The sequence below is a fragment of the Perca flavescens genome, chromosome 20 (genome assembly GCF_004354835.1).
Source record: "Perca flavescens isolate YP-PL-M2 chromosome 20, PFLA_1.0, whole genome shotgun sequence".
NCBI lineage: Eukaryota > Metazoa > Chordata > Actinopteri > Perciformes > Percidae > Perca > Perca flavescens.
This window is the reverse complement of record NC_041350.1, coordinates 19,249,068-19,274,631: the sequence shown is the minus strand read 5'-3', so window position 1 is coordinate 19,274,631 and position 25,564 is coordinate 19,249,068. Positions and strand designations below refer to the sequence as shown.

Sequence of the window (25,564 nt, the reverse complement as noted above, 5' to 3'; positions counted from 1 at the left end):
TATTTTTGGAAGGAAAAAAAAGCCTATATAAAGAGGTACATCCATGTGCCTGTTTAGGCTAAACAACAACCTTGTAACTGAAAAATACTCAAATGCCAGCCTACATTTCAAATGCTTAGATTCCATCAATAAATTAATTTGTTATGAAGAATGATATATTATGAAGCAGTATAATTATTTTAAGGAATTATGCATGGAAAACAAAAATCTCACGTACCCCCTGTTGTACTCCAAAGTATCCCTCGGGGTACTAGAACCCCATTTGAGAAACACTGGCATAGTGTTTTGCTGCTTAGCTTTCCAGTACTTGTTCTACCCATGTTGCCTGATTCCCAGGCCTTGCTACTTCTGCCTACTCCTCCTTGGATTTGTTTGCCTGAGTCTGTCTCAGTGTCAGGCTTTTGGGTTCTCACTTGAGTTTCCCCGGAAGCTTGTCAGTATACATGTCTCAACACAGTATTTCTACATCAACCATTTATTAAAAAATACCAGGCTTGAAAGTCCTTCTTTAAACATTGTAGAAGTATACTCATAATAACAGAGTGTGCCTGAATTTCTCCTTACATTGGTACAGTTGATATAGTAAGCTAGTATTGTAATTCGCAGCAGTGTATGAACATTTGAACATGTACAGTATGGTGTTTACAAGACAGGTTCATAACTTTTAACCTAAATTTCATTTCTCTCTGTCTAAATATACGGATCAGTCAGTTTGTCAATGAAAAATCAAACTACTGTATTCACATCGGAAAAACTAAAACATTTTTATCAGTTCTTCTATGATAGCTTGCTTTCCTAAAAAAAAAAACAGTGTAAGCAAAGCACAAATAATTTGCTAAGTTAAAAAGCAATGTTAACAGATGTAATATTTATATAAATGCAGTGCAATGTTTCCTGTGATTTTCTTTGTGTGTGTGAGCAATTATGAAATGCTCAGAATAAAAACCATACATTTCATCAGTGTTTGCAGGTTAATGCTCGAGTCTCAATGAAAACATGTTCCCAATTAGGATGAGAATAAGTTGCCATGGAGACAGCTGCCTCCAGATTTTACAGTAACACAAAACTAAATTACAGTGACAAATTTAGAGGGACAGCTTGATATGATATATGAGGACATTTCATTTCAAAATGAGGCATCCTTTCCCTACTCACATTAGTATACATGTATCACACAGTTCACTGCAGATCTGATCAGTGTTAAATTACTTTGGAACACATACATTTATGAATTTCCACATCTGGAAATTCAAAAGAAGAAAACAAAGACAACACAAAAAAAATTAGGTGGATTAGGGAAAGTAGGCTACGTCATGTTGTGATTCAATTTGTGCTTTTAATTGTATTTCACTAACATCTGTAGATAATATCTAAACATGACTGAACAGACCATGACATTACAATTAGATTTTCTAACAATCCCTGGTAAATATTACTGTAAGTATTTGACAATAAGACCATTCATTTCAAAGGGGTTGACTTAGTTTTACACTTCTCATCTAATCATAAAGTCGTCATCCATTGTGTATAATTGAGTTAGCATAATGGAGTTAGCAATGCAGATATTCCAACTGTATGAGATTTTAAACATTTGTTCTTTGTTTCCTGTCAGTAAAATTGTTTAGATACTAGATACACTGATCAGTGTCCACACACCATGTTTCATCCACAGATTAGTCCTTAAATGAGCTCTAATGTCCTTGGCCTCAGGGCTGCCGGGCATGGAAATAATCCCAGCACTTTGTAAATGTTTCAACATTCACCATGTCTGTTCAGCCGCATAATTAAACAGCACTGCCTTAAATTGCTAAGCAGCTATGTGGTGGATGTTTAAGATGGCCTGGATCAACCTGAATTTCAAGCCCCATTTAATCTCCATTCTCATCTCTGCATTTTAAGTGTGGGTGTTGTCTGAGGAGAAACACGGAAACAACATCAAGCTGGAAAAAAAGAAGCTTTAATTCTTGGTTGAGAGTGCAGGTCTGATGTTTCTGTTTTTAACTAAAGAGCTGTCCAACACAAAAGCTTCTTTTCAAACTTCCAGTTGTAGCATCCCAAAACATTCTGTGCCGACGAATGCAGCCAAGTCACAGTCTTCCCCTTTGATGAAGAAGTGTAGTAGTCTATGTGTCATTGTCTAGTATCACAACTTTCACACCCGTGGGGGCTCAAACTGATCCAAAAGCCAAGTGCGAGGGAGAGAGAGAAAGAGAGAGAGACATAGAGAAAGAGTGTCTGTCTACAAAGCGTGGCCTCACTCAGGGCTCCAGAGATCCAGGATGTGTGCTCGTGTTTGTCTTTGTAAGCATATGTTTATCAGAAAGTGAAGGCGTAGACAACGCCAACCACCACAATGTTTCCGATGGTCGCGAAGATGGCGATCCAGAGCCAGATGGCATCACTGGACATGGACTGCGACTCATCCTGCTGGCCGTGTACCGAGGCGGCAGAGGCAGCGGCGTGGACGCTGGCTGAGGAGTTGAAGAGCGAGTGCTCACCGCTGTAGTCGTCATTAGGCGAGGAGTCCATAAAGGCTCCCGTCATCAAAACTGGAATCTAAGAGGGGAGGAGAAAAAATAAGGAGAAAAGTTAGACTATAATTCAATGTTGGCACTTCTGCATTTGAAGAAGAGAGTATATGGAGAGAAGTGAGACAGTAGGTGTCTTATTAAGGTTTTGCTTTTCCAATCACTGGCTACCGGGGACGTAGCTACTTCTTTTTCAAAACTTAGATGTAGTGGGTATTATAGATCCTGATTCCAGTACTACTTCATATGTAATCATTCAAACACAATAAAAACAAACCACGATACTGCCTTAGTGCAGGAAAGAAAAAATCCATTACCACGCCAGATTGTTTTCCTATTGGCCATGTCTTAGCAGGTCTGAGTGCTATATTAAAAGAAATGAGAGGTACTGTAGTTGAATCACGACATCATCAGTAAATGGTTACAAGTTTTCACACACAGGCATGCAGGGTCCCACTCTATCTCACACACTGCTTAAGTGTGTGTGTGTGTGTGTGTGTGTGTGTGTGTGTGTGTGTGTGTGTGTGTGTGTGTGTGTGTGTGTATTAAGGAAGCAGTACTTGATTAACATCGAATGAATATTTCAAATGTGGCAAGTGAAAATTGTTTGTGTGAGAGTTTTTTACGTGTGTGTGTGTGTGTGTGTGTGTGTGTGTGTGTGTGTGTGTGTGTGTGTGTGTGTCTGTAAAGCAGGGTATATCATTGAGGAATGCATGTGAGACCCGTACCACGCTCAGACTCTGATAAAGATGTTGAAAAACAATGCTAAAAATACCTCGGAGGAATGTTGAGCGCTCGCATACACAGAAATTCTCTCTTGGTTGCTCATTTGCTCACCTTCACTCCCTCTCTCTCTCTCTCTCTCTCTCTCTCTCTCTCTCTCTCTCTCATGTACACAGATGCTACTGCACAAAGATGTTAACACACACACACACACTTCAGGTCTTCCCTCACACAGGGGAAAACACTGTTTATAAAGCATTCTGCTGCTCTCTGCTCATTGGCCCCTGGTGGTGAATAATGACATGACACATCCTGCAGAGCATCGGCTGTTCACATGAGCATGATGAGGGCAGACAGGCATGCATGAAGTCCAGGAACCTGGGTCTCCCTGCCCCCCACCCAGTAACTGCTCATTCCTCCTGCTACAACATCTCATATGTACCTTGCATCCATTTCTTTTTTTCTACCATGAGCAGATTCATATCAAATAGTCATATGCACATCACAAGTAGATGGGAGGCTATCACAGGCTACATTACAAATTAGCATCAATGAGAAGAGTTAACATCTGCACACGGATTCCAAACCAAAAATGCATTTAAATGGACAATATTTTGATTCTTGTTGGATCCTCATCAATAAAAATGGTCACCACACCCATACATGACACCTCAGGGTGATAAACATCTAAAAACAGCTAATTAACACATTTCAAGACATACACAATGATAACACATAAAATGTGTGGGAGTGCATAGACAACAAACATCAATATATCAAGTAAGTCAAACGTTCCAATATTTTACACAACAAAAAACACCAAAAACTATTTCAGCAGAAAATCTCCATAAACATACATCATAGTTTTCTATTAACATACATGCACATGTTGTGTGGACTTGACAGAAAACTATTGACAATAAGCTATACACAAGCTAGCAAAATCAGCTTTGTCAATTAAATCTTGCCTTAAAAGGTTATTTTGGGGCATCTAAAGAGCTCTTCTGACCTCTCATCGACATGCTGCTGATTGTTTTTTATTTTCTTTTAAATCACACCACATTGTGATCTCTATAGACACCACAATGTTGAAAACCTTATTCTGCATTCAAAGCTGCGTCTAGCTTCTCTAAATCTAAAGTTCAGTCAAACGATAACTGAAGCTCTCAACCCTGTCTGCATTCTTTATATTTTTGTTTTATTTATAAGTAACTCATTGTCCACAGGAGTGAGCTGTTTGCATAAATGGGGAAGTGTACCGAATAAAAATTAAGTGGATACTGAGAGTGTGTGCAAACATATTCCAGTCGTAAGCCTGAATATTTGATTGCTCACTATTTTTGGAAGAGATGGTGTGCCTATATATATATACACAGTACATGTAGATAGGCGTTTCGATTACATGTCAGTAGTATATCATCATTTTTCAAGGGACTTGCTCTTCTATCATTCATCCAAACCCACAACTCCCATGTGGATCATGCACATGAGGTCAGCGTAGCAAGCGGTTAAGCACTAATGGAAAAGAGGGAAATAAGAGATCTCGAGAAGGATCATCCAAAAGCATCTGAGCACTTATGCGGGAAATGAAGGTCATCCCCTCAGCATTACTGCTAGGAAACCCTGTTGACATACATTAATGACTTCAGTATTAAAGTTATACTACTGACCAAAGTTTCCTGGAAACCGTACACACTCTCTTCTCCAGGTAAACTAGTGGCTGAATGGCTTCAACAAGCACGTCCACACAGAAAGCTTGCTACTAAATTTCAGTGTTAGAATTGAGCTCCCTAAACACATAGTTTAAACTACATTTATGGAGGAGGTAGGCCATTCTGATAGATATATACAATCTGACAGACTGAGCTACTCTACTTTAAACACTCAAGTTGAAAGTGGTCTTATTTCACAGGTTGTCTTATGAAGCATTTTTAGAATAAACGGAAGGAGAACTGCTTCACACAGACTACAATTTTTTTTCTTCTTGTAGTTCACAATAAAAACTGTACAATTTGTATCTTCTTTTGTAATGCATTTCTTTCTCAGCATGCTAACTCTGGAAGGCATCAGTTTGGCTTCAAGTTTGTGCTTGTTACACTTCTTCATTACAAAAGCCTAAAGATGCTGCAAATGTGATTTAATGCACGTTCATTTACACTTAGCCACGTATACGAGTCTCTGTTGGCCAGATCAGAAATCTAATTGCAATCTGTCTTGGTTTTCCTGGGCTACATACAAATCAGGGTTGGTTGGTTGCACCTGAAGCTGTTTGGAAACTGCTAAAAAACAACAGAATAAGCATGACTTCTGCACTTTAGCAGTTTAGTTACAGCTGTGAAATAGTACCTCCTGAGGTGGTTTGACATTATTGATTTGATTAAAATCTTTTCAATCTATCTTGAATGCTTCTTGGAGCTTTTTGAATATCCAGTAGCTATCCGGTCCACCCAAGATGCAGAAAATGAGTGTACTCTAAATGGGTTAATCTACAGCAAGAAAATTACAAGAATCACAACATGTGAGATATTAGCCTTTTGTGTAATTGTGTGAAGATTTACATCCCTCATTTGTAAAGAAAGAGTGTAGCATTAGCACAAACACTGATTTTACAATGCCCTGAAAGGGACTTCTTCTCAAAGCACTTTAATGTGGTCTAATCCTTTAAAACTACAATTTGACGTTTAAATCTTGGATTTGATATGTTAGATGATGAGTGAAATGAATGGGATTAAAGATAAACAACTGTTTCATTTAATTGGGATTAAAGATAAACAACTGTTTCATTTAATTGTGTGATGCAAAATAACATCCTGCCATTAACCAACACTAGAGAAATCTCCTGACTTGCATATTTCACACCTCCTTGGCTCTGAGTAATGCCTACACCTGTGCAATGCTCCACACAGGAAAACCCCAATCCATGGTAGACGATACAGCGAAGCTCCTTTCACTGTACCATTCCACCTGCTCTGCTCTCACAGCTTTGATTTATTCCCAGCTGTTCCTTGAGCTGTGCCATCCTACACGGGTGATCACAGTAATTGTGAAATAGAAGGGACTGTAATTGCCTCCTGTGGGATGTCGCTACCAGAAAGTGCTCAGTTAAATGGCTTTGGAACAAACAAGCAAAACCCAAATAAATGTCTAGTGGGGAAACCAAAACATATACCTACCCACAAAAGCACTCAAGCATTGGCTGTTAAGACAAAATGAAATATAACAAGTTTGTTTTCTACATTCAGGGATAATATGAGTTCAAATCAAAAAGTCCATACTCGTTTCCTTGTGGAGAACAAACTTCAAGGTGTACTCGAGAGAACAAACTGTATCGGAGAAGTCGAGCACAGAGGTGGACCCCTGCTGTGCAAAGAATGGACTTAGTGTTTGACATCACAGGCACAATCAATGAAAACACACAGCTGTTGATTTTCCCAACTGTCACGACCATCTCTGCTTTATTGACTACATTACTGCTCCCATGAGTGTTATTGTGGGATTTGTCTTCATATGATGTCATCTTTGGTTTTAATGGATTTGTATCCAACTTTTGTTTTGAAATCACACTTCGGCCATGACGTTACAGCAGATTACTGTAGGACACAAGGGCGTACAAGATTGCACTTTAGGAGAGAGTTTTGTAGCTGCTGCAAAGTGTACTGATTTCAAAGGGAAATTAGCTCTGGCTCCTTCCTGTTGGAAAATACTTTTTTTAAGCACTGCTGCAGTGCTTTGAAAAATGCATACCCCTTGAGTTTTTGCCCAACTTTCTGAACTACAGCATGATTTAAAATGCAATTTTTAAAGTTATTCAAATGAATAAGATACACTTAATGTGCATACATCTTTATTTGCATGAGTGTTTGAGCAAAAATCTGTACTGTTGTCTACTAAGCAGCCATGCAAATATTTTATTGCACATACCTTCTCAAAAATAATAGGCCTGTTTCACAGCAGACATTTTGACCTGTCATAGTGGGAAAAGCACGTGATAACAATAACGATGGCTCTGCTCTTTTCAATTCCCAGTGAGCCATGACATTGTGACAGGAAGTCAGCATGCACAATACCAGGACCCTGAAAATAAAGCAGCTAAATGGAATACAGCCTTCATTATTTACACCTGTGCTTTTCTTACTGTGACAAGTCAAAATGTAATCTGTAAAAATTAATGCCCATCCTGTCCAAACAAGGTTTTTGTCAGCCAGCTGAGAGCAGTGCATAGTGGCTCACCCAGCACCTACTGAAACACACACACACACACACACACACACACACACACACACACACACGTAATTGCACTTGACTTGCACGTGACTTGTTCTGATGAACCTCTCACTGCCTCAACGCTCAATCACCACCCTGCTGTGACAGGTGTGTATCACCACGCAGATGAAAACATCCATTTAAACTTGCTGCGTTACTGCACAGTGAAAAAAAGCTACTGCATGACAATTACAACAAGCTCCCTTAGTAAAAAACAAATAATATGATCAAATAATATCTTATTAAGAAATCAGTGTCTGAGTGTTTACCAGGCACATGTGGTTACATGTTAATGCAGGGAGTAACTATATTAACTTTTCCTGTTATCTCCAAGTGCTGTGGGATCACAGGAAAATCATTGAACAAAATATCGTATGTTTCATTCATGTGTGGACTTGGGAGTTAAGAAATCACTGCTTTTTCAAAAAAGGATGTATGGTTGATGCTTATCTGGTGTCTTTTTGAGCTCTCAGCTGAAATAGTGCACACAGTGATTCCCTGTAGTACTGCAAATTGCAAAAAGTGTTACAGTAGAACACAAATTTATTTGGACGAATTTTTTCATTTTCACTTGCTATTATTATGATGGCCAAAGTATACCCTTTATATTAAAATGTAGATACATTTTTGTTTAGTTTAAGCTTTGCTTTCTTTCCAGCTTTACACAACTGTACAAAGTAACATAAAATTTCCCTTAAGGAAGGATAAGAATAAAGACAGTTTTTTGAAAGGTGGGTTTATCTATAACATACACCACAGATCAGGGAAATAAATAAAAGTGGGTTACAATATTGAAAAAAAAATCAGAGGATTATTTTTCTCCGTGTAGGGGCGGTGGCTTGCATAAAAAAAGGAGTCACTCCTATACAATAGCAGCCACTTAGAAAAGACAATAGATTTGCTCTGTACCATACTTTACACATTGCCATAAATCTGGAGGAAGAACTGCAGAGGTTTTAGGGAGGCTTGTACACCAGCGCAGAAGTGATGAGACCTTTAGTTTCAGACCTGGTTCCTGCTGGTCAGATTTACGGCTTTGCTTTCATTGATTTCCCCTTTCTCAGCAGCCCAGCAGCATTTTTCAATAAATCTTATAATTCAGTAGAACAAGTCAGCCCAAGTGATCCTCACTTGACACCATGGTCAATCTGTCAGATCAGTGGAAATTGTGCTGCACAGGTGAAAGTTTATTATACTTCTTTGATGTTATGAATGATTAATGTATCACCTTCATGTTTCTTTTCTCAATGGTGTACCTGACCTCAATGTGATAGATTTTTGTCTGACAGCTGATTCAGCAGCATTCAGAGAATTGTTATCCGATTCTTTATTCTACAACTTTCTTTGGTCACCTAACTTCTGCATACATTCAGCTACAAAAACCAATGAAATATCAAATTGTTCTGCTCTTTAAGCACTTGGTGGGACTTCTTCAACTGTTTTCCCGCTATTTATACTTTCTGAAATATTAAGCTTTTTTACATTTTTATTTTACATTAAAGTCAATGGAGCAATTCTCAAATACTCTTCAGGCTTCTTCCTCTTTGAAATGCTATTCTTCCCACATACCTTTTACCTACAGACGGCATTCTAACATTAAACTGTTCGCAAAACCTTTATCTATTAGAAAATGATTTAGCTTGATGATATCTTTTACAGTTTTTGTGTTATCACTGTTTAAGTTTAGTGTTTCATTCAGGATTTTTCTGTGCTTATAATATTGCATGGCTTAGAGTGGGTGATGTTTAGCTTTAGTAATTTTGCTTTTCAGCATTCACAAGCATTTTCTGCAGGAAATGCATGTTCTAGTTGTACATGATCTGCACCCATAGCAGTGCAAAAAATAAATCATAATGAATCAATGCTTGAAAAAATAGAATTACCACCTTGCTGTTCTATTAAGTGTATTTGTGTGTGTTTTTGGCGAAATGGAATTATATCACTACATTGACATGTATGATCCCAGTGAATAATTTCCAGTTCAAAACATGCTGTCTTCATTTCAGGATTTTTTATTTTTTACAGAGAACTGATTCGTCACATGGTGCAACAACATGGCTGAAGCTCAAAATCAGCAAAACCAATGTGTGTTGACTACCAAAGGAACAGGATAGAACACAAAGTAATAGCCATGACAGTAGACAATGCTTTAAATATGGATACTACTGCAAATAAGCTACAAATTCTAAAACGTGGGACCTTCACACACATCTTCAACCTTGCAGCACAGAAGATCTTTACAATCACCAAAGTTATTTGGTGGGCACCCAAGATTTATATCACCACTTCAGTATCCAATCATTTGGGAAATATGGTCACAATCTAGCCTTCTGTTCCTGAGTTATAGCTTTGAGTAATGACCAGAAAAGCGTTTGTCACGGTGAAGTTGAAATCTTTTGGATATACATCACTTCTTAATTTTATCCTATTCAACATTTCTGTGGCTTTGTGTGTTTAAAGAAATTAAAGAAATTTAAAGAAATTCCCTCCAGGTATTCCTAAGATATAACATTCACGAGAATGGGACGGATGGGACTGAAAACCAACCTGTTCTCACTCCCAACTGACTCTTGGTCAGTGACCCTCAGCGCCTGATACCGATGCACAAGGAACCCTTTAGCATCTGTATGGGAAGCACCCCGGCTCTCAGAACAAATGCTCGACCGCATTTCTGGAAGATGACATAGTATGAAGAGCGACACTGGTATGGTATTAAAGACCAAAACTCTGCATAACAAGTTAGGTTGGTGTGGTGGATGGGTCAAATAACACAGGACTTTCACCCAGGAGATTGCAGTTTGTGTGTCACTTAAACATACTTCTTTTAACCACACCCACAATTTTTTTCTAACCCTAACAAAGTGGTTTTTAAGTAGTATTGTTTGAATTCACAAAGTCGTTACAGTGTGAGTATGTGACGAGTTTGGATAAGAATTAGTTTTGTTTGAATTCAAAACGGGATACCCAGAGTGTTAAAAAGTGACGCCAAGGGGTCCTGACTAAGCACGTTGAAAAAGTGACGCCAAGGGGTCCTGACAAAGCACGTTGAAAAAGTGACGCCAAGGGGTCATGACTAAGCACGTAAAAAAAGTGACGCCAAAGGGTCCTGACTAAGCACGTTGAAAAAGTAATGCCAAGGGGTCCTGACTAAGCATGTTGAAAAATTATGCCAAACGGATACCCAGAGCGTTAAAAAGTGACGCCAAGGGATCCTGGCGATTTGGGAGTGAGAATGTCGAAGACATAATGCCTCTGGCCACTGCTGTCGTTGATGCGGAGGCATAAAAACATTTCTTTAAAAGATGAGTGGAAGAAATAATGCATGTTCACATCTGGAGTTGTTACCCACTGATACATGCTGCTAATTAGCAGTTGCGTGATGACTTGAAAACTAAACCCATCAGCTATAAAACATTCAAATCCAACACAAACAAAGAGTGATGTCTTATTCTTGCCAGATGATCACAAAAGCTATTTTAAATTGTTCTGGTTTCTATTGACCTAGTGTCTGACTCTTCACATGTGTAAGTGTATGCCTGAGTCTGTAGTGATTTGGTCTGTGATGCCCAAAGCTGTAAAGACTCAGTTCACACAGGAATAAAGAGAAAAAAAACCTTAAACCAAACATGACAACTCTCAGCAGTGTCTAAAAAACAACACAGACAGACAGAAGGAGGAAAGACCGGAGTTTTTACATTTTGATGACAAGTCAAGATTTCATCTTTAATCTCACAGAAGATACACTGACAGCTCCCACATTTTCTCCCCAAAACAAGGAATTAAGAAGTTCAGATCACAGACTATATGCAACACTGGTATCAAACTGCCAAGTCTTTTCCACAAGTATTCTGTTCTATTATTTAGATAATTATTGTGGTGAATACTACCCTAGAGGCTTCAAGATTGCACTGCTGAAATTGTACTAATGCGTTATGTATTATTGACACAACAATTTGAATTTCTATTTCTGCCAAAAATGAAATTTATTCAGCATTTCCTTCCCCTGCACATTTTGCCCTGGATCATACATTTCATTTTAAATATCAAGCATTCAAAAAGTTTAAAAAAAAACTTACATTTCTCTCTCTCTCTCTTCTGGAATCTTTTGAATTGTTAATTTGGCAGATCAGACCGAATCAGACGGGAATCATCGTCTCTTCTCTTTGTGTGTGTGACTGTGTTTGTTAAGACATAAGAAGAGTTCAACAGAAGTACAATGCAGGACAGTGACTTACATTTAGTAGCACTTCCTAAGAGTGCTTTAAAGAACTATAACGTCGACACAGTCATTCAGGCAATTTAACACATGATTACTGACTTAATACATATACATAAATTACAAGACTCTCCTTTGGCATCTTAGTTTTTAAAAGAAACTGTGGCGTATAACTCAACTTACAGGTCCATTAATCACGAAAATGCTTCTTACACACTGCCAAGTCCTCGCACTAAAATAGATCTATGTGTTATTTTGGCATATTTAAATCTAATTCATTAACTTTTCACACTTTCATTTTGAGAGACTTTTCATAATCTACAGAAAAATGCTTTTTCACCAAAGCCTGAGGGCCATTTATTATTTATGGAGCAGATATTTTAAATATGCATAAACTGAATTATGTGCAGCATGTGTTTTATGGTACAGTTTACACCAAAGAACACATCATGCTATAGCAACAGAGTTTTCTTGATGTGCAAGGTCACACTCGCACAACACTTCCAAATCTCTATGCAGAGCTCATGTATTTTACATTATGAGCGTCTTCAATTAAAACACACCCAGTGGAGTCACAATTTAAATCTCTATCATATAATACTACAGTCAGGGAGAGGAGGAGAGTCTGTTATCTTTTAACAATAAACACATTTGAATGGTCTATTGTTATTTCCATGCAGTCAAACATGAGGCTGAAAAACTCTGTGCGTTGTTTTAGCATCAAGTTAGTGAGGTACATTATTTCACTTTCCAATAAACCTTTCATTTAGGCTAATAAATAATTTCTTCAAACTATAACACTTTTAATCATATTTGTATTATAAAATAATTGATTTACAAAGAGGATATCAATAAATGCAGACGCAAATAATGATTAAATCTAAATAAAAAACGTATTATGCCAGTAGAAATTGCTCATGTGCATGCAATTAAAGTATAGCATGCACCCCCACTCTGTGGAGCGCCTCTCTCTGCAGGAGCCTGAGGGTGGAGTTGATGCTCATCATGTAGATTGAGCTCACCTGTGCTGATTACACATAACACTATATAAGCGTGTGGCCTTCAGTTTGTTTCCTGGCTTACACCCTTTTTATTTGTTAAGTAAAATACGCCTATGTTAATGACAAGTTATGAAATACCTCTGCCAATTATTCTACCTTCAGCAGTGTTTTGACACAATGTTTTGGATTTAAAAATCTGGCTGCATTAAAACCATATGAACGGGTGCGAACAGAAAGTCACTGTCACTAAATGATGTGGATTTTTTAGATCATACAGAATTTAAGACTGATAAGAAGAAAAAAATCAAAGCTGTTCAAAAGGTTACAATGTTTTTGACAGGTCAAAATATAATTTTTCTGAATGCAACCTGAAAAAAACCAATTTCATTTCAGATTTTCTGCTGCAAATCGATGCAGTGTTCTTTTTCTTGACATGGTTAAATGTAGTAATACTTGTTGCATTGCTTTGCATCAAAGTAATGAGGGCAGATTTGATGAAAACGAGGCTTATGTGGATTGACAAAACTGCAAAAATATAAAATACTGTGTATAAAAAGAAAATGGCTGGGTACAAGGGCGTAACTTTGAGTTTACCATTGGGGGCGTTGAGATATCCACTTTTGAGCAAAATGAAAATTTTCAAAAATCAAACACTTAATTTCCTGCATTGTGGTTATTTTTCTGGAACAATTTGTGCCTTTTCTGCATCAATTATGGTGCAAATGTCTTTATTTATGTAAAGGAAATTATGATTTCTTTTTTTTTGGGTGTTGCACTGGCCAGTTTTTATTTATTAGGGGGTTGTAACCCCCCCATCTCCCCTGTAAATTACGTCTATGGCTTATAATCATGCACCTTTTTTATAATCCTGCACCTTCTTTATAGCAGAAGATTTGTTCTATCATAAAATCATTGTCAAACCAGGGGAGGTAGTGTATCTGGGGAGCTTTATACAGGTTTTGTAAGAAAGCTTTCTGACTGGGGTTAAATAAGATCATTACGCTCTCTGTGCTCTGTTGCTGGCATCAGCTTCCCCTACGGCTCCATCCATGCCTGCTTATTCACTGTGCATACAGTTACATTTCAGTTGTAGGGAGGAAGCCCTTAATTGAATCTCCACTCATATAAGACGTGGCTCAGGGTGAGGTGCAGCAGGGGTGGCCCAGCTTTGCACCCACACTTATATATCTAATATACAGAGCAAGCAGAAACACATCGATGGGAGATGAAAAGCTCTCATTTTACGTCACCCATCGAGTACACCTCTTACTGTTGCTGTTAACTTACCCCATTTGATCATTCTAATTCTGGATCCTTGTTCACATTTGCCAACATTTGTGGATAAAGATCATTTGAAGTCCCTTTCAGCATCGGTCTTTTTAACAGGATCAAAAGCAAGTTTCAGCACAGTGAGATGCTTCCTGCTTGTAGGGACTGATCCAATGTTACAGTAAAACAGTGGATAAATATATCAAACAGCGCTTCACAATACTAATATTGTCAATTGCTCTGCAGACTATATTTTTGCATCTCACTGATATGGACATTGTTTGGTTTAATGTTGGCAAAGAAGAAAGCTAAAAAGCTAAAAGTAAGACTAAAGTATATCTTGCTCACTGTTGTGAATTACAATGCAGAGGTAATACTATCAGCAAAATTAAGAGAGCAAGAGTGTTACAGCAAAACCTCCTCAAATTCACCTTTTTATATAACTTTTCTCATTCCAGAGTCGCTTCTTGTCACATGTAGGCCGAAAAGAAATCTCCTCAAGAAGTGGAACACCTCATGATCACCCTATCCTTTCTTAATTACAGTACATCTATTCACTCAATTTGTTCTCAGATCCCTTTTTAGCTCTTATTTTAATTTATTTTTCTCTATATATGATCAAACAAGGGTAAAAAGGAAACCTTAGTGCAGACTATTGCACCTTCTCATGGCATGCATTTAATATGTATCATTACAGTGCTACAGTTATTGTAAATCACTCTGTGTAACAGCAATTGCATCTTCCACAGCTTTTTTATTATTATTTTTTACTGGGTAATTTTTATTCCCATATTTCTGCAGCGCTCTCCTTAATATCCTATCTGATTAATTTATGTGTTCCAGAGCTAAAGCAATCTGCATGACCCCACATACTATGAAATATTTCCATTTACAATGATAGCATTTGGCAGATGCTCCTATCCACCGCGACTTACACTGTAGTCCTGAGTCTTTCTGTACTGTAAGACACTGGGAAATGTGACTGAAAGGTAGCAGGAGCTATTCAGAAACAATAACCAGATGGAAGGAATTTCTCACTCTAACTTTGAAGTAAACATGTACTGTATGTAGACAGAATGATACTGTTCTGCTCATTGCATATTATTTTACATTGTTTATTAGAGATATAGTTTGAACATTTTTTTATCAAATTCCAACAACTTGGATTCAAACAGAGCAGACATTTTAGTAACACTCTTTAAGTATCAGCAAAGTTTCTCCACTAACTTCTCACTGTAAACCTTTGTGTGGAATATATCACCAGAATCAATGTTCTGTAGGTTTGTTATTAATGAAAATCCAACAACTTTCATGATCAGCCTATCAAACACTGCAGTCTTTCTTGGTGTGTGTGTGTGTGTGTGTGTGTGTGTGTGTGTGTGTGTGTGTGTGTGTGTGTGTGTGTGTGTGTGTGTGTGTGTGTGTGTGTTACCCTGTTCTGCAACCCTGAGCTGGTGCTGCAAACACCTCTGAACCACAACTCTTCATGTCAAATACAAATTAAGCATAACACATTTCAATTCCTTTATCCTTGTATTGTTTGATTTTTTAAACTCTATATTTTTTTACATATAAAAGCACCCTTACTTATTATTTCCCCCTTGTTTCCCCTCTTGTGTATATAGCCTGGTAGCTGTTAAAGCTGTAGCCCACTTCCATACTAATTCTAAGCAGGTTTTGAGTTAGTATTTCTATTTACAATAGAAAAGAGAAAATTTAAGTAAACTCAAGTTAGTATGCATACTAAAAACTGTACTACCTAACCCTGTCCAATGAGTGAGCTATCAGTCCATATTAAGTCATGTTTACTCCTCTTGGTTCATATAAGCCATTAATATTGATCTCAGCATCTATAGGATGTTAAAGCTCCTTCAGTCTACTGTTTCACTATATTCTACTTCCTACTGTATGTGGCACTAACAAGTGATTTAAAGGACCAGTGTGAAGGATCTTTTAAGAGAATTTGTGGCATTTGCCAGGAGATGCCAATTTATTGAGTTTTTTTGGATTTCCTAATTTTTATTGGCATATTTTGGCCCACAAACTTGTACGGTTCAGTAGTTTGAAGGAAACTTCTCTCACTCTAACACCTGCCTCAGGGTCTTCATGCAGGTTGCTGTCCAGTATCATCTTCTGTTGCACCAACAGTGTAACATAACCTACTCTAGGCTGTAATATTCTCTCTCTTCTAATATCTCTCATGTCATCACCTCTCGTACTGTATTTGTCACAGACTGCTTTGCTTAGAAACACATTATTTAGCAATGCTTGCTGATTTCCAAAAGCAGGACTTGAAGCTCTGCGTTGTGATTTTTAAGAGTGAAATCTCACCAACACGCAGCTCCTTATGAACAGGTTGGCATTCATCACGCTAAAACAACTTTGCCCTATTGAGTTTCCTGAATGCAAACCTCACAGAAAAAAGAATGATTGAGGATAAGAAGAGGAAAATGTTCTTGCATTAGACCCAATGTCTTTGTTGAAGCCTTGATCAACTCTGTTGTTTATTCAATGTGTAAATTGCCTGTAGCATCTCACCGCCTGTACTGGTGTAGCTGCTACAGTACTGTATATACCGCTGTAGGTTGGCATCAGCATTTCTGAATAGTTGCTGTATGTATTTTCCCTGTGGGAGGAGGGGGTCGGTGGGGTTGTTATGAATATGTCACGCAAGTGCCATGATGGCCTAGTTACAGTGTTTTCAGATACTGTAAGAGTTCAACAGTGCTACCTCACTCTGCATGCCCTCAGTCCTCCTGAATTAATATGATGTTTACAGTATGTGTGTGTCCATGTATTTATGTAAATGCGCACACTTACATTTACAAAAAGGAAACAGGAACATGTTCATTAGTGTATGGATAATCAAAACACATGTACGCAAAACAGCCAAATCATAGGTGAATTATTCCATTGCAAAGAAAACACACACACTAATGTTTACAGAGTAGCCGTAAGACAAATGGATGTGTACCCTACAGGTTGCAACATGGAGAAGCTCAATACTCATTCAGTCATTTCGTCTGGAACAAACTGTCTGAAATCATGGCCTTATAAGGTGATCTGTTGTAAATAACTCAACCGAGACCATAGAGCCATATCCATTACTGAGATTGGTGCATTGTTAAAACATTATGGTATTGAGCTCAAACACGTCACAGCATCTGTAACAAATGGCTTGAAGCTCCAGCTGCGAATTGATTCAAAATTCCTCATAGGCAACATACGTTTCAACAACATGTATTTCTCCACCACTCAGGCATTCCAAATTATTTCCATACACAGTAGTACCTTAAGTGCCTAATTCATAATATGAGCATTAAAATTGCATACACCAGAAATGAGAAGGTTGTGATCAAATTTGCTTTATATAAAACATAAGAGCTGTGGAGCATTAAGCGCAGCTAGTGAACGCAGCTAGTATGACACAAATAGCTGCTATAAATTTGATATAAAATATCAGCAGCAAGACATTGTACTTAGTAGCACAGAGGAAGGGTGTAATTTACCTTTTGAGGAATTCATAATAGTGAAATTGAAACTAGTCAATTTGTGTCTAATGATCAGATGCATATGACATAAATGAGCTAAGAGGCTGAAGTACAATAATTGAGTTCTAATAGGAAGGGTGTCAGATAATCCAGTATACTAAAGTGCTGATACAGTCAGATTGTTCGAGGGGTGTGGCTTCATACTTATATTCTGCCTTTGACTTTGAAGGGTCTTAGGGAAACAATATTTCTTGGGGAGTGAAGGTACATTATGTGCGCTATAACCTCAGCTCTGTTGCAGATTGAACAAGAGGTGAGGGAAAGAAGGAGAGAAAGGTCTGTCTGAGCACTGTCATTAGTTTCAGGTCAGCTTTCTTTGAACAAACCCCAAGGTCAGACTCAAAGAATAGCGCCCAGTGCAACGGATCAAATCAAAAGCAGGTTTCACTTTTGGTGTAATTATGGAGGCATTGTTTGAAGTCACTAGGGTTTTATGCTCGAGGTGAAAACTGACTGAAAATTGTGGAAAAGCTGCACCAGAAATGATGATGTCCAAAATTGGAAAACAATCTAAAAAAAAAAACCAACCTTTTAAATTTATATCTGATTCTTTTGAGTTCAAACCAACAAGAAATCATTCGTTCTTCCCTCTTTCTGTTTGTACTCACAATGGGTAATTTACTGAAATTGCACCCAGGGATGAAAACATTGTAATTGACATCTCCTGGCAAAGCTGTGCTGGAGACTCAAAACATAATCATACCGTTTTATTAGTCTATGTTTAGCATGCTAATGATTTAAAAAAAATGCATAATGATGTCAATACATTACAGCAGCCGTGGTGATCATAATTCATCTCCACTTCCTTAAGAGTGTGTAATCAGCTGCTGCCATTCAGCAATTTGCCAGCTTTCACGAAAGCAGAGCAGCCGCACACTGTTTAACTCACATAATTTCCACCTGTGTTTTCTTTTAATTAAAAGAACATGAGCTGAATTTCAGATTTATTATTATAATTTTATGTGTGCTTCAACGGCAAAAATGTGCCCATGGAGCTTTTTAAAAAAAGATGATCAGGGCTGAGTCAATATCGAAAGTTTTACCTCAAATCATAGCTCAGTTCAACCGAATTTCCCCGCTGGGGATCAATAAAGGTGTATCTTAGCTTATCAATACAGTGGATGAAGCTGCTTTGAAATTATCCCAGGATGAGTGAAGTATAGATTATTTATCTGCGTTTATTATTTAACAGATTATTATTTGTCTATTTATTTATATGGGAATACATAATTCATACCTACTGAATATGAGAGGCACAGTTATATAGGAAGCATCATGCTGTTGGGGGGGTTAGGTCCATCAGGGAAAGACGTTATTACTTCATACTTGGCTGTCACAGTCCATTAAGTGTCCCTTTCATTTTCCCCAGGACTTCTTTCAATATGCAATCATGATCATTTCAGGTGCAAAACAGCTGGGAGATGTTCGTTTCTACTGCCCCCCAATCTAACCAGTAACTGGCAATTCAGTAATCCTTTATGGTTAGCTCTCAGTTTTAGCACGGCACATATGCAGTTTGCAATGATAATGGCGGCAGATTTAGCCCTCAAAAAGTCGTTTGATTTCAGACAAATGACAACAAAAAACAGCTTATTCTAGTCAGCGACAGTCACATTTTCAGGCTATAATGACAACTGATGCTAGGTGGCAAATTAAGCTCACTGAGTTGGCTAAAAACAGTGACTACATTTAAATGCACATAATATTCAGTTTTTTAAAAGACAATATTCCGACTGCTGCTGTTGACATGGCTCATACAAAATGAATACTACACTGATATGCCTGTATACGTGCAGCTTTGCAAAATAAGATTTTTTTTCAAAGCTTTCCACCGGTGGCAGACTTGTTTAACCATGGGAACACAGCCTCCCTCTTTCATTCCTTCAACCACCTTCTTGAAAAGATTGCTGTTGGGATGTTTGCACATATCCAAAAACCTTTTGCTATCCATGGCTTTCATAATGTTTAAAGTGCGTTTCTTCTTTCGACCAGAAATGTGGGCTTTTCTTTTGGGCATGCATCTTTACCCCAGCCTTGCAAACTGTTGGCTAGATGGTTTGTGTTAGTGCTCTAAGTGATGTGACGTGTTTTTTAGGCTACAACATTTTTCGTCACATAGAGCAAACATCTCCTCACTATCCACTAGCTGCCTGTCCCCTGAACACACTGTAAAAAAAACGCGGTCTCTGAAGACAGCCCAGGGTCCAGAAACGGCAACAAAAACAAACTGCGCCATAATGGTGTTCCAGCCAATAACTGACAAGAAGGAGCTGGTTGAGCCATCACTGCAGCGGCGTTAGTGAGGAGATGTTTGCTGTATGTGACAAAAAAATGTTGTAGCCTAAAAAAACGCATCACATCACTTAGAGCACCTTTAACCTAAACCATAAACAGGCAAGAGGCGTAATTGCGGTAAAAACGCTGATTGAGACACATATTATGAATGCGCTGTATACACGTCCAAAAATGCTTCTAAAACCTGATACCGGCATTTACCACATTTTAATCGGAAAATGCTATATTTTGAAATAAATGAATAATAAAAAAAACACAATCCAAACCTTATTATATGCTGAGTTTCGCTGTCACACTGTTTTAACGTTCAGAAAAATCCAAAGCTTGACAGGTCTGCGGTGCCAGTTACACTTGCTAAGTTATGATTGGACAATTGCTGCTCAGGGAGGGGGTATCAGAGCCACAAATAGAGGCCTGCAGCTCCCTGGTGGTGAGTCAATTGTTCCCAATGAGAGCATTAAGATACCGCACTAAACTTGAGGCTGCTGATTTAACCCGACTACCTGCCGCTGCTCTCCACTATCAGCAACAGCTAGAAAACATAAACCGTTGTTTTGGGGGATGATGTAAAAATCTGTCATCCAAAGCAAACCAACCGAAATGCAGAACTTTGTGTTTTTGTTCTGAATGCTTGCCTCCAGTGTATTATATGTTCTTTCTCTACAAGCAGTACATCCATTAAGTAAGGGAAAACCATGAAGTGGCCCTGCTATGAAAAGCAGGGTTACATCACTTTAATGCTTTCGGTACATTTTCCTCAATAAAAGGGTTTACTTTTTAACGCTGCATACTGGCCCTTCACAGCCTTTAAATGTCTTTGAATGCTCCTGCTGGCGCTGTGAAGTCACACATTAATATTGTACAGACAAACACACAAAACTCATTTGCATTCACTGTGGAATGCTTTTTAACATTATTCTGCCAATTTTAGTTTGATTTATCTGAATGATGACAGAATAGACATGAATAGACAAAATGTGCAGGTTAAGAAAACAAAGTATGAACAACACTACACACAAGTGGAAGAAGTCTGGACATTTTTCACTATCTCCAGACTATTGTTTTTATATAAAACCAATTGCTGAAAAAAGAAACAGACAAAACACCAGAGGGGAAATGAACTCCGAGAGATGAAAAGGCTGTTGTGCCATTATTACACACTTCAAATAAGCCTCCACTATGGAGACCAGGAGATTTATACTTTAAAAGGGGACAGTCTGGGCATGAAGAATGCACAGTGAGATAACATGATTATGTAATTGAATTTTTTTATGCAGTTGAGAACAAAGATGGTCTCGATATAGACCTTGTGGTGGCTGCTGTGTTTAATAGGAAAATAATCTCATCTGTGAACTATTCAACCTGCATTTCCATATCTGGCTTCATATCAGGGGTTAGTGCTGCACAAACAAGTCTTCCAGCTACGTCTCCAGCCACTCTTTCTCCTATCATATGCCACTTAATTTGTCCAATTGTTTTATTTGGACCTTTATGATCAAATTAGCTTTTGCAAGTAATTCTGAAAACTACAAATAAATTAAAAATCATCTCCTCTTTTGATCTTGTTCAATTGTGTTTGTATGTTCTGTATGTTCAAAAATATAAAAAAATAAAAAGAAATCATCTCCTCTGATTGTATTGACTTTCTGTCACTTGTTGTGTGTATCATTTGGCACCAAAGTAAACCAAAAGTGTATTTGCCAGTCCTGTCTGTTCCTGGTAGTGTGGGTAAATGCAGATTGCTTTGTTTTTGTTGAGGCTGTAAACCGCCTCCTCCATCCTCATCATTTCACTCTCATCTGTCCTTTCTAACGTGAGCAGAGATTGACAACCCTGTCAGGTAGAATGACTCAGAGCCACTGCTTCAATGAATAAGTAATTGAGTAATGAGAACTGCTGATGGCCTGTCATGAAAAAACAAAACGTCTGAAGTGAGACTATGAATACAGACCTGAAAACAGTGTCTCATTTAAGACTTAACTGTCCAGACATGTAGGAAAGGGAAAGGGACTACACATAGGGTGCAGTGTTGGCATTCCTTCTGTGCCTTTTTCTTATCCATGGGGATCAAATGTCGCCACAATAGCAAATTTTTTTAAAAGGTCTCTACATCCATGCATGTGTGTACATGCAAAAATTAGTAAAAGGCCAAGGATTTTGGTGCCATATATGTGCGGCACATCTGTCAGCTGAAGCAAGTCTCAGATGCCCAGGATGGCTCTGGAGCCTGTCTACAACACATCAAACTTGACCTTAACATCAGTTAGTGGCCAGCCCACACACTAGTGTACACGTTGTGATTAACAATCACAGCAGTTGGTCTGGAGAAATAAATGTAGCCTATAAAGTGAGTGCAAGTTAAAAATAAATCTTAATATCCACATCTGAGGAGACGAGGGAAGTTATCTGAAACATTTCTCAATTCAGTCTATTTGAAAAGATAAAAAACAAAGTGCCTCATTGCCCTCAGCTTAGTATTCAAAAGCTTCACTGTGATTGTCACCTATTAATCCATGTTTTGCAATGCTTGAGGATGCCACCACTTTCAGCCTAATGAAGTATGCCCTTTTTCATTTCAAACCAGTGAGGCATCGCTGCCAAATGCAAATCACTCGCCAAACACAAAAGCACACACACTGTTCTGCAGAGAGATATTTAGCATGTTTCTGTGATATCGTACAAAATAATTTTCACAAAAAGAAGAGATGCAGCGAAACAATGGCCAATTATATTACCAGTCTGAACTGGTATTCTGTGTAATGGTACCCACATGATGCATGTTGTTGTCTTGGAGAATGTGTTTTTGCTAAAGGCCGAGATCAGTTTTGTGGGGAAATTAAAAATTCTGAACGTTATGTACCACTGATGAGTTTAATGTGTTAATTGCAGCAATGATGACCAGTGCATCCTCCGAACTAGTCATTCTTTATCCTCTGCTACAGGGAGAAAATCTGTGAGTTGGACTTCTTTAAAAACTTTCTGTGTCTTTAGGAGAGAACAGTTATGGCAGTATCTGTCATCTTTTAGAGACAAAGTGATGACGAAGGTGTAATGATTTGCAGCCGGCAGAGCTAGACTGAGATGGATGGGCAAAAAAATCATCCATTGTGAAGTCAATCTTCAAAACTCCAGGGACATGCCTTCACCATTACAGAGTGAATCACGGCACTGGAATGAATTTCACCTAAGTAAAATTAGCCATTGGCTTTCTTATAGGACTGCATTCTTCTTCTTTCTAATTTAGCAGAATTAGTTTTTTTCTGCTGAGTTAGCCATTAAACTAGCTGTCTAAATAAATAACTGTTTATTTCCTGTTGAGTTAACTGCATTTTACTCTTTCTGCCTTTACTCTTGTGGACTCTGATGTTACGTGTAGAACCGTAACCGTAATTTGATTATTCAATTGTCAATAGTTTTTGATAATCAAATAATCACCATGTCTTTGTCATTTCAATAATTTTTTTTAAAAGCACAAATGCCATACATTTTCTGTGTCCAACTTTTTTTTAGCAGGGATTGACACCAAGAATGTGCCAAAAACTGCAGTTCCTCGAATGGCCACTTGAGGCTGCCTCCAAAAGGGAGTCAATCCAGACTCCCATGTGAAAATGCCCAACTTTACATCAGAAGTAAACATGTTTCCCCAATCATGACAACTGTACAGTGGCTGATTTTTTTATGACTCATCCTTTTAAATTATATTAAGGCTTTAAATCTATGCATAATTAAGGTTGTGCCACTTTGAGTGACAGGTGGCTGCCGTTACAGTAGGTCTATTTCATTTATAGACTAAATAATTAATCAACTGATCAAGAATATAATCGGTAGATGTTTGCCTCCTTCACTGTGCTGCTGTCTGTCGCTGTAAGTCTGGTTCCTGTGCAATGCTATAGCAAAGATTCTAGAAACACAAGCATATATTAAGTCATACAATACATCATTTTTGATTACTTTACTCACTAAAAGTTTGCACAATGATAGAGTGATTAATGCTGACTGTTTTGATGTTAGGTGTCATGCTCTCCACTGTTATTACTCTGCCTCTCTTTCTATCATATTGAACACAAATGTATTCTTGGATGGCTCCACGCTCCAGTACGTTTCTATTTAGGGGTTCTTGATTTCAAACATTTGGGAGCATTAGGCTTAGTCTGGCCCTCAGAACAGCCATTGGTGGCAAAGATAATGCTCCGAATCCATTTAATAGCAGATGCACAGAAAATGGCAAAGCAGATGGCACCAGACAAACCATGTAAGCAGCCAGACACTGAGGGAGGGGAGGGAAGAATAGCCTGCCATATCAGCTCCTAATGAAAACAAAACACATCCCAAAAACAGATGCGCAATAACACAATAATAATAACACATATGTTCTGTCTGAAATCAAATGTATTGACATGCAAAGCACATGAAGGCAATATGCCACAAGGTCTTGGTCCAATCTAACTGGTGTCATTTTAAAGAAATATGTTGAAGTTTTAATGATGTTTTTTTGTCACAAACAATTCTGACAATCACACAAAGGTAGAGCATGTCCAAGTTAGACTTAACCTAATAAACTACAACACACCTAAAGCCTAATAAACTTATAAAGCATAACTACATCAACTATTTAGGGTACTAAAAGAGGCTATACTCAAACAATAGTACCATACAGTAAAGGGGGAATAAGTAGCCTATTTAGTCCCATTAGCAATATTATGGAAATATATATTGATTTTAAGTGAACTACTGTAACTTCTATACATCTTAATTAATAGTGTTCAGATGTAGCCTATCTAATATGTAAAACTGCCAAAGCGCCTAACGTGTTGACCGGCCACGCCCATTAAATCGATAGACAAATGTAATAAAAAGTTCGGACGAGCCAACCATCTTTGGGCAAATTGGAGGATAGATGTCTCACCTGCGCAGTCATGAATGACAGGTCCATACTGTTGCTCCGTTCAAGCCAAGGCACTCAATGAAAGATGCAAAAGTGCGTAGTTTTTTCTCTTATTCCCCGATTGAGCATTTGCCTTCTTTTTATTTTTTAACTCGGCATCCACAGTGCTCTGTAAGTTGGCGGACTTCACGTGAGGAGCATGTCGCAGATGAACAACCAAAAAAAAGGAGGCGGAGGAAGGAGGAGGAGAAAATGAAGGGATGTGACAAAAAAAGCAGGAAGAGAAGCTGGGCAGACGGAGAAATGAAGAGATGTGGACGCGAGAGACAGCGTGAGAGGGAGGAGGAGGAGGCGCTGGAGCTGGACCGTGATATGTAACGAAGGAGGCGCAAGTCCTCTCTCTCTCTCTCTCTCTCTCTCTCTCTCTCTCTCTCTCTCTCTCTCTCTCTCTCTCTCTTTCTTTTTTCTTTATTTATGTCTTTTTTCTAAAATCATTTTCCGGCTACTATTCAGCCATTTTTCTAAAATATTTGTTCTGCTATATCTTCTTATTGAGATGTAGCCTTCTGTACTCTACAGTACATGTAGTGTACATTAATGTGTAGCCTCCCCTGCTCACGTACTCGTGTACTTTTGACCTGGGGCTGTTTTTCATCTTGTGGGGCTAGTCCCAAGTTTGTGCTTTTCCATGTATTATTATTATTATTATTATTAATAATAATAATAATAATAATAATAATTATTATTATTATTATTATTACATTCAAGTTCTTTACATTTTTGTTTTCAGAAAAAGAAGTACCTGTATTGGAAATGACACATGACCTTGCTCG

General features: G+C 38.1%; 1 protein-coding gene across 1 annotated transcript; it reads right to left on the bottom strand.

Moving 5' to 3' along the window:
* Nucleotides 1–506: 506 nt before the first annotated feature.
* Nucleotides 507–25,093, bottom strand: LOC114547018 (uncharacterized protein C14orf132). Its single transcript, XM_028566241.1, has 2 exons — nucleotides 24,753–25,093; nucleotides 507–2,556 (listed from the first exon to the last, which is right to left on the bottom strand). Exons 1-2 carry the CDS (start codon nucleotides 24,777–24,779, stop codon nucleotides 2,317–2,319), a joined length of 267 nt encoding a protein of 88 aa, XP_028422042.1. The 5' UTR covers nucleotides 24,780–25,093; the 3' UTR covers nucleotides 507–2,316.
* Between the last annotated feature and the right edge of the window lie 471 nt (nucleotides 25,094–25,564).

Coding starts and splice junctions, on each gene's coding strand:
- LOC114547018 (XM_028566241.1), bottom strand. CDS start 24,779: ATGGACCTGTCATTCATGACTGCGCAG. Junction 2,557..24,752: donor TGTCATTCATGACTGCGCAG/GTGAGACATCTA, acceptor CTCCCCTCTTAG/ATTCCAGTTTTGATGACGGG.